Source organism: Vespa velutina, chromosome 13 (assembly GCF_912470025.1).
Source record: "Vespa velutina chromosome 13, iVesVel2.1, whole genome shotgun sequence".
In the NCBI taxonomy this organism is placed as follows: domain Eukaryota; kingdom Metazoa; phylum Arthropoda; class Insecta; order Hymenoptera; family Vespidae; genus Vespa; species Vespa velutina.
This window is the reverse complement of record NC_062200.1, coordinates 4310945-4320944: the sequence shown is the minus strand read 5'-3', so window position 1 is coordinate 4320944 and position 10000 is coordinate 4310945. Positions and strand designations below refer to the sequence as shown.

The 10000-nt window shown below is 34.0% G+C and overlaps 1 protein-coding gene across 4 annotated transcripts; it reads left to right on the top strand.

Moving 5' to 3' along the window:
• The first annotated feature begins 171 nt into the window (after nucleotides 1-171).
• Nucleotides 172-9263, top strand: LOC124953855 (MAGUK p55 subfamily member 7). 4 transcript variants are annotated; one of them, XM_047505851.1, is made up of 11 exons: nucleotides 172-1371; nucleotides 2254-2540; nucleotides 2810-2941; nucleotides 3774-3800; nucleotides 5277-5444; nucleotides 6024-6095; nucleotides 6188-6312; nucleotides 6412-6536; nucleotides 7604-7906; nucleotides 8391-8734; nucleotides 8936-9263. In XM_047505851.1, exons 1-11 carry the CDS (start codon nucleotides 1329-1331, stop codon nucleotides 9110-9112), a joined length of 1803 nt encoding a protein of 600 aa, XP_047361807.1. In that variant the 5' UTR covers nucleotides 172-1328; the 3' UTR covers nucleotides 9113-9263. The 4 variants fall into 4 exon arrangements, with proteins under 4 accessions (XP_047361807.1, XP_047361808.1, XP_047361809.1 ...); XM_047505853.1 differs by having other exon boundaries at nucleotides 178-1371; nucleotides 7730-7906; XM_047505852.1 differs by lacking the exon at nucleotides 3774-3800 and having other exon boundaries at nucleotides 176-1371.
• The last annotated feature ends 737 nt before the right edge of the window (nucleotides 9264-10000 follow it).

The window sequence follows — 10000 nt, the reverse complement described above, 5'->3', positions numbered from 1 at the left end:
GAGAAACGAAGAGGAGTCGTATTAAAATTCTTGGCAAAAGAAGAAAATATATATATATATATATATATATATATATATATACACAATGAATTATCTCGTAACAACAGTAAAAACGAAAACAACGAAGAAGACAAAAGCAAAAGGAAAAAATAAAGTAAAAAAAGAAAAAAAAAAAAAGAAAAAAAAAATCTCTGAAAAATATGTTTACACAGAATTCATCCAATGATCGACTGAACAACCCCTTGATTATGAACGCACCTTTATGAAGATAGTATACAGTAAAGTTGGGAGGATGGAGCGGAGAGTAGAAAAGTGGGGATGAAAAAAGGGGAAAAAGAGAGAGAGAGAGAGAGAGAGACAGAGGGGGAGAGAGAGAGAGAGATACATAGCGTGTAAAAGAAAAGGAGAGGGAGGCGAGGGTCGGTCGTCCCGAAGATGGCGTCGGCAGTGTGCGCGACGCTCCGCGTCGAGGACGAGAGACGAGGACGGTGGCGAACGAGAAAGATTCAATTTGTGTGTTTCGTGTATTCGAATAGTAGAATATATCGTGGTAGATCATCGTAATAGAAGAGGAATAATAAACGGAAGAAATCGAACGTATCGGGGACACCCTCGGCTTTTAAACCTTGTACACATTAAATGGGCCAATCCGGTGACGGCTTCGTCCTATTGCATATTCTCTCTTTATCATACACATAAATACATATACCTAACGTATATGTATATGTATATAGGCATATACAAGAATATATATATATATATATATGTACGTATATAAATACACACACATATATATATAACATATACAAATCAAGGTCCGTTCTACCCCATCTCGAGTGACAGGCGGCCGCTTACGTAACGGATTATTCTCGCTATGATAACGATACTCCAGGCGCGAATACGAAACGACAGAAACGATCCTTCGAACGACGGGTTATTCGCGGCGCTGCCTGCGACCCTGCCAGAAATACGTCGTGACTGACCCGAATAATCATCTCCTCCTCATCCTCCTCTTCCTCCATCTCCTACTCCTCTTCCTCTTCTTCTTCCTCCTCCACTCTTCCTATCCAATACTTCCACCTCGTTCCTTCTTTACGTAGTCCACGACGTCGTCGGCGACTACATCTCGTCCACCTACTCTTGTTTCGATATATCTATATATTTATATATATATATATATATATATATATATATATATATATGTATATGCATATGCATATATCGTTACCTGTGTGGCGTCTGTGAAAGCGTCCCGCCGGGATTCCTTCCTCTCGTTTACCGCAACGGTTACAGACCGACCTGCAAATATACGGAAAGGAAAGGAAATTATGACAGCTGCGCTCGTCATGGAAAACGTTAACTGGGATCCCGGTGAGTTGTCTGAAAAAATAACCCTATATCTCTCTATATCTCTATCTCTCTCTCTCTCTCTCTCTCTTTCTCTTTATTTGTCTATCTTTCTCTTTCTTTTTCTCTATCTCTCATTGTCTCTTTCTCTGTGTGTTTTCATCCCTTTGAACGCACGAGTGACTCTATATATCTCCATCTCTCTCTCTCTCTCTCCCTGTCTCTCTCTCTCTCTCTCTCTCTCTCTCTCTCTCACATACACACACATTCTTTCTCGTTTCGATGTACTCGTGTATAAACGAAAAGAACAGTGTTAGATATATAGATGGATAAATAAATCTATATATATATATATATATATTGTGCGTGTATGTGTGTGTGTATATGTAAAACGATTCGTTCGTTTAAGTGGCACAATGAAGTCTTTTACAAAAAAAAAAAAAAAAAAAAAAAGAAAAAAAGAAAAAAACGATAGTTAAAAGAAAGAGAGAAAGTAAACAACAACAACAGCAACAACCGCAATAAGAAAAAAAAAAAAGATCTTTCACAAAATGTGTGACGTTAATTCATCGACCCGTATCCGTCGCCACGAAAATATATTGTCTGACGTAAACCGAGTGTTTTACTCTCTAATGTAGTTGCAATGTTCTCGCGTGCCAAAACGTCGCGTGGGTTCTTTTAAGATATACGCCGGATATAGATAGACACAGATATAAAACGTTCTAGAAAACCGATTACGTTGGTTTGTTCGTCTAATGTTTTCTCACCTTTTTCCTCCTCGCTCCTATCTCTTTCCCTTTTCTTATTTTTTTTTTTTCCTTTTTTTTTCTCATTTTTCTTTTCTCTTCTTATTCTTCTTCCTTTCATTCGAATATAAATTCAATCTCGTTACGTTCTTCCTTTCAGCATTATCGAAACTTCTCAATTCTCTGAGGGAAAACAAATCGGAAATACCAAGCTGTACCGAGGAAGAGTTCGGTTTTCTCAGTGAGCTATTACAATCGAAGGAGTTGAACGCCTTGGTAACTGTTCACAATAAGATCTTAAACAATGTCAAGGACGATAAGTTCTTTCCTGTGTTATCAAACTCGATGGACATTGATATCGAGGTGCTCGACTTATTGTCCACGAAAACTCACATCTCGGAAGAGTATAAAGAACTTTTTCATCTTTTGCAAAAGCCACATATGCAGGTAGGATATTATTTCCAATTATAAAGAGAATTACTAATACATTCGTATCTTTTTTTTTTTTGTTAACCCATTCCATGACCAATTGCACGCCGTGTGTGCAATATCTTTACGAGGCTATGAGACCGGTTGCACACCGGGGTGCAATAATAATGATGGAAAAAAAAAATTTGGATCCTGGGGACCGTGTTTGAAAAAATTCGCGGTCTCGAATGGGTTAAGTAATATTTTTATATGAATATATATGTATGTATGTATGTATCTATATACAGGGTTTACTCTGTGCACACGATGCCGTTGCCCAAAAGGATTACTATCCCAGATTACCTGAGATTCCATTGGAAGTCGACGAGGATGAAGAGACAGTGAAGATCGTACAGCTGGTCAAGTCGAACGAGCCCTTGGTACGTCGGATCGATTTAACGATCGATAGTTCAATTAGATTGCCCATACCTATTCCACTTGATTAACCTTGAAAACGAGAAAATGGCGGGAAGCTAATCGTTGATCGTCGATAATACCGTTATAAAACGCAAATAATAAAACTGATGTTAGGATCTAGATTGCGTCTGTAATAGATTGGATTTGATGGTCGAAGTTGATAAAAGAAAGGCTATAGGACGGGGGGTGGGAAGTGGGGGGGGGGAGAGGACGAGGGTATCGAGAAAATAATTAAAAAAAAAACAAAAAAAAAAAAAAAAGAAGAGAAAAGCTTTAAGAACGTTGAAAAAATAATTTTTAGATACACCTAACTAAACGCGTATTGTCCTAACACTATTATCTCGCGTTATTTTTAATTATCATTTACTTGCATGAGATCTTTTTGATGACATCGTCGTAATATCCTTCTTTTTCTTCCTTTCTCTCTCTCTCTCTCTTTCTCTCTCTTTCTCTCTCTCTCTCTCTCTCTCTTTCTCTCTTTCTCTCTCTATCTATCTATCTATCTATCTATCTATCTATCTATCTATCTATCTATCTATCTATCTATCTCTTTTTTTAAATCACCGTTCTTCGGTAGAATAATACCGAAAGACAAAAGAAAATAAACAATGTCTACTAATTTCTAAAGCATAACGAATGTTCCTCCCTCGTGTTGTTTGCGCTTGTTCGGTGACAACCAAAAAAACAAAACTATATAAAAAAAAAAAAAAAAAAAAAAAAAAAAAAAAAAAAAAAAAAACAAATTCTTCTCTCAAGTAATCACGTATTTCTTTCATCGTCAAACTTGCTTCGAAGTGCGGCGCCGGGGTCGAACCGATCGTGGTAAGTTTGCCTTTTGACTACCCGTAGAGATAGATAAGAAAAAAAAAAAAAAAAAGAAAGAAAGAAAACATATATATATATATATATATATCCTACGGGTATGATAAAAATTTCTTTCTTCAAAAGTTCCATCGTTTTTTTTTTTTTCTTTTTTTCTTTTTAAGAGAAAAACACATCGTTGCACTTACACACCAGTCTGCTGGCTGCCGTTCATTTCTTTCGCATACTTTTTTTAGAACGCCTTCGTCGTTTGGCCTTCTTGCAATATATTATCGCGAATTTTCATTACTAAATGGCTGCGTTTGCTGAATCGACGATTTATAGAGACGAAGCGAGTTTTTATTATGTGTGTCCATTTTTTTCTTATACGTTTACGCAACCACTACTACCCTCCTCCCCTTCTCCCAACATCTCTCCCTCACTCCTCCCATTATCCACCCTCGATTATCTTTTTATCCCCCCTTTTTTCTTTTTATGCCATTTTATTTTATCGATTAGTCCTGCTTGTATGTTTGTCATTGTTAAATATATATACATATGTTATATATATATATATATATATATATATATATATATATATACTTTGTCTTTGCCAGCTGTATAATTTATTTATTACTTCCTCTTCTTCTTTTTTTTTCTTTTTTTCTTTTTCTTTTTCCCCCGTCGCATTTTGTTGTTCCTCTTTTTTTTAATTGTTTTGCATTAGAGTATACGTATGATTTGTTTCAGCTTGTAAATAAAACGATTTCTTTATAACCTTTGTACATTGTGTTATTGTCCCGCATGTCCATAGTTAATTGTTAATTAGTGTCTTTAATTTTTAAATTCTCGAAACGAAAGAACCATAGAATTATTCTTTCTTGTTTTGAGAAATGTAATTAATTATATACATATATACATATATACATACGCATATACATACATATATATATATGCGTATACATACATACATAGACATATACATAGACATACATACATATATACATATAATACATATATACATATGTAACGTAATATATAAAAGGCGAAAATAAATCGAGCTTCGAACGTGATCCTTCTCTCTCGTCGTTCGACGATTATAACATATTAAAGAAAGGAAGAAATTTAAGAAAAGAAAAGAAAAAAGAAAAATAAAGTTAAAAATTATAAAATAGAAAAAAAAGAATGAAGATCGGAAGAATGGATGCGAAGGTTTCACGTTTTTCGATCAACTCGTTTGTTTTTCACTGTTGCTTTTATTTTTTTATTTGTCTATCTTTTTTCCTTTTTTTTTCTTTTTTTTATTTTATTTTATTTTTTTATCCTTTTAAAACGATGTCAGCCTTCGAGAGAGGACTTTCCTTGTGTTTCTTCTTTTGGTTCTTTTTTTTTTTTTTTTTTTTTCAATCTTTTTTTCTAAAGAACAAAAAAGTGCACTTTTCCTAGCACGCACACGATCCAACGAAATAAAAATATTAGTTTGTACCTTGAAAATAGGGGGCGACCATAAAGACCTGCGAGGTCACTGGGAAAATCGTGATCGCACGAATAATGCATGGTGGTGCAGCCGACAGATCTGGCCTTATTCATGTTGGTGATGAAGTCTGCGAGGTGAATGGTATCAGCGTTGAAGGGAAGACACCAAATTGTGTCCTTAAAATACTGGTAGGTTTTAAATTCTTATATCGTTTCGTGGCTCCGTTTATAAACTTGAAATTATTTTCTTCTATTACTAGAACAAAATTTATACCTCTTAACAGTACCTGGAAACAAAAAAAAAAAAAAACTGAATGCATGAAGAAAATATTAAAATAAAAAAAAAAAAAATATATATATATATATACACTCACACAAATTTATTACATGTATATATTTCATTCAATGTAAAGCAAATATTAAGAAAACAAAAAAGAATATTTAACTCAATGCATAAAGAAAATATTTAAAAAAAGAAGATATATATATATATATATAACTCAATATAAATCAAATATTAAAAAAAATATATATATATACATATATACATTTATTATATGCATATATATTTCATTGAATGTAAAGCAAATATTAAGAAAACAAAAAAAGGAATGTTTAATTCAATGCAAAACTAAATATTTTTTAAAAGGAATTTTTTTGATAAATATCTTCCAATTCTATGAAAGTTAATATAAAAATAAAGTGAAAAAGAAAATGAAACTATAATCATTTATAAAATATATTGATCTTATAACGAATGTCTTTCAGCAAAATTCGGAAGGTACGATAACGTTTAAGATCGTACCAGCGGACAGCAAAGGTGGAATCAGAGAAAGCAAGGTAAATTGATAAAATTAACGAGAATACAATAGAAAAAAAAAAAAAAAAGAAAAGAAAAAAAGACGACAATAATTTGATCTAATCTAACATAGGTACGAGTGAGAGCACATTTTTCATATAAGGCATCGGAAGATCCTTATATACCGTGCAAGGAAGCTGGATTAGATTTCGTCAAAGGTGATGTCTTGCACATCGTTAGCCAGGACGATGCGTATTGGTAAAAGATAATAATATATATTTCGATGTTTCTTGAAAGAAATAATTGATTTAAACATTTTTATTAATAAGCAAAATAAATCACGTGACATTGAATCAGGTGGCAAGCCAGAAGAGAAGGTGATCGAAACATGAGAGCGGGTTTAATACCCAGTAGAGCACTTCAGGAACGTAGGATCATTCTCGAGAGACAACAAAAGGATAAAACCGACGATGACAATATAAGTGAGTTGATTCTTTCACGAGTTTTCCTATCATAATTTCCTTCTTCTTTTCTTTCTTTCTTTTTATTTTTTTCATCTAATTTTTATTTGTGTCTGTCTGTTCGTCTATTTGTTTGTTTGTTTGTTTGTTTGTTCGTTCGTTCGTTCGTTTGTTTGTTCGTTTGTTTGTTTGTTTGATTGCTCCGTTCGTTTTGTTTTTCATTCATTTTATTTTATTTGTCTTTTTTTTTTTTTATTATTATTATCATTATAACAACGTCATTCTCATCTCGTGTCAACTTGTCATCTAATGTCATATGTCTCACAAAGTGCCTTTTTTTTATTAAATCTTCAAATATGCCAAATGACATAACGTTCGAAATCTATCACAAACGAATCGGATTTTCAGAGCAGACATATTTTAGATCAGGTTAGTGGAAAAAAAAAATGGAAAAGAAAGAACCTTTCTACGACAAGACCCGATGAATTTTATAAGTCAATCGTCGTCTATTTTTAACAAAGTAAGAGGGGGACTCTCGAACGAGGGATCGATCGATCCCTCTTTCTCTCTCTCTCTCTCTCTCTCTCTCTCTCTCTCTTTTATTGTGATAAAACGTGCTGAGTCTTTCATTGTTAAAGTCCTTCGAAGGGATATTAACTCCTAACAAATTTATCACCCGGATAAACCTTCAAAACGATTCAAGACTACGATATCTTCGGTTTTCTTCGAAATAAGAGGATAGATAATGGTGTTTTCTGTTCTGACAATCTTATATCTAACATCTCTCATAACGTACCCTAATGCTTTGCTAACAAAGAGAAAACTTCTTCGAAGTAGGCACGAGCACACGAAGAGAACAAAACGAAGAACAAAAAAACAAAAAAGAAAAAGAGGGAAATCTGATAAGAAGAGAAATTATAAAAAAAATAGAGAAAGAAAAAGGAGGAAAAAAGAAAAGAAAAGAAAAGAAAAGAAAAAAAAGAATAATATCCCAAAAGATTCTCTTGTATATATATATATACATATATATATATATATATAGTTATTTTGTTAACGGATGATGGCCTGACGGCTTAACCGTCGGTTAGGCTTGTGTTCTGTTCCAGTGCCTTTGCCTGCATTGTGCCCCCGTCCCAGTACCTCTTTGCACGCCTCGCCTACAAAGTGCAACTTGCAGGGAATAAAAACTAAAAAAATCATGTATGACGCTGCAGAAAACGACGACTTCGACCGAGAAGAGGTACCGACCTACGAAGAGGTCGCCAAGCTATATCCAAGGCCGGGTCTCTACAGACCCGTTGTTCTTATTGGACCACCTGGTGTCGGCAGAAACGAACTCAAAAGAAGGCTGATGGTTACCGATCCTGACAAGTACAAGACACCAGTGCCCTGTGAGTTCTAATAAAAACTTGATTATTAAAAAAAAAAAAAAAAAAAAATAAAAAATTTTTTTTTAAATAAAAAAAAATAAAAAAAAAAAGGAAAAACAAAATAATGTAACAAGTGACACTGGTCCCTTGGGTCGGATAGGGGGTGGGGTGAAGAGGGGGGGGGCAAGGGACTGGGACAAAGCAAAGTGAGTCCGAGTACCAACTAAACGTGATAAACTCTATCGAATCACAACACCGGGAACTGGTGAAACGCGAAACGAATTTCAAAATGATGTCGGATTACGTATTCGTAAGCGTTAAATGAGATACCACGTTTCTCGTGACATCATTTCTTTTTGCTTAGTAATAGAAACGCTTTTTTAGCTGTTAATGAGGTATCTTTAAAAATAATCTAACGTTAATGGAGAAGGGAGAAATGAATTTTCTTTAATTTTTTTTTTTTTATATATATATATATGTTTTCTCTCTCTCTTTTTTTCCTCAGACACCTCGAGACCACCGAGACCAGGTGAAATAGACGGGAAGGAGTATTATTTCGTTACTCGTGAAAAAATGGAAGAGGACATTGATACTGGCAAATTCATCGAGTTCGGTGAATACAAAGGGAATCTTTATGGTACTAGCGCGGAGAGCGTAAGCTCGCTGATCAATGCTGGATACGTTTGCCTGTTAAATCCACATTACCAGGCACTTAAAATGCTTAGAACGCCACAGTCAAAGCCATACGTGATTTATATCAAACCGCCTAGATTCGAGATACTAAAGGAGACCAGGAACGAGAACAGAGCTAGGTCGACATTCGACGAGAGCAACTCACGAGGTTTCACGGTACAAATAAAGATTGAAGTTTTAATCATTTCATCTTTTTCACATCTATTAATTATTTTCTTAAAGCAATTCGTAATACCATTTTGTTTATTTGTTTTTTTTTTCCTTGTTCTTCTTCTTTTTTCTTTTTCTTTTTCTTTTTTTTTTTTTTTTTTTTTTTTTTTTTTTCTTTTCATTTTTTAATCACTATTCCATTTTCAGGACGAGGAATTCAACGAGATATTGCACAGTGCGGCTAGGATAGAATTCCTTTATTCCCATCTATTCGACGAAGTCATCGTCAACGCTGATCTCTCAATAGCTTTTGAACAATTAGTCAATGCAGTTCATAGAGTCGAATCCGAACCACTTTGGGTTCCAGCTTCTTGGGTGCAATGAATCCCTATTATCTCGTATCACGTCGAGTTTGAACTATACATACGGGATAGACGAAAATTAAGATAATGCGGACGAACACAAAAAGAAGATAGAGAGAGAGAGAGAGAGGGAGGGAGAGAGAGAGAGAGAGGGAGAGAGAAAGAGAGAGAGAGAGATAGAGCGAGAGAAAAAAATCAGAAAGAAAAAAACAAACAAACAAAAAAAAAAGAAAAAGAAGAAAAAGAAAGAAAGAAAAAAAACGTGCTTATTATCGCTAAGTAAGAAAAAGGCTGAGTTGCTTTCCTCTCGAGAAACGAAACGACGTTAATAATACTTCTAACTTTTTAGACTCTCCTTAATATCCTTGCCGTAGTTTGTTTAATTACGAAGAAACGCCTAAGAAAAAAAAAAAGAAAAAAAAAAAGAAAAAAAAAGAAATATCTGTGAATTTAAAGAGAAAAACGAAAAAAAAAATAAACACAAAAATGAAAGAAAAAAAAGAAAAAAAGAAAAAAAAAAAAAAAAGAAAACAAAACAAAAAAAGAGGAAAACAAGAAAGTTTATTCTGTCGATGTTTTCATTATCGAAGAATTATCCGAAGGACAATTTTGAAGTTATGACCGAAAGAAATTCTTTTATTATGCTTCCTAAATAAAAGACAAGAACGGTCGTTTTATATATGTATATCTCTTGGAATACTCTTCTCAATTTCTCAATTCTTTTCTCGTAGAGGAAAATACTAGCCGAGCGAATGGCAAATGGCGAATGGCTAATAGCGAATTACGAATGGCTGTTTTTCGCGTCGACTTCCTACGACGTTTCGAAGTTAAAATTTACAATTTAGAATGTTACATGCCTTTATACCCGTAGTTACAAGAAATTTGGTACGTTGATAAGTTTGTGAACCTT

Bases quoted from the DNA above. Each gene is read 5' to 3' on its own strand.
- LOC124953855 (XM_047505851.1), top strand. From the start codon at position 1,329: ATGACAGCTGCGCTCGTCATGGAAAACGTTAACTGGGATCCCG. The intron at 6,313-6,411 runs GTAAAAGATAAT...ACATTGAATCAG, and splicing joins AGCCAGGACGATGCGTATTG to GTGGCAAGCCAGAAGAGAAG. The intron at 6,537-7,603 runs GTGAGTTGATTC...ACCGTCGGTTAG, and splicing joins AACCGACGATGACAATATAA to GCTTGTGTTCTGTTCCAGTG.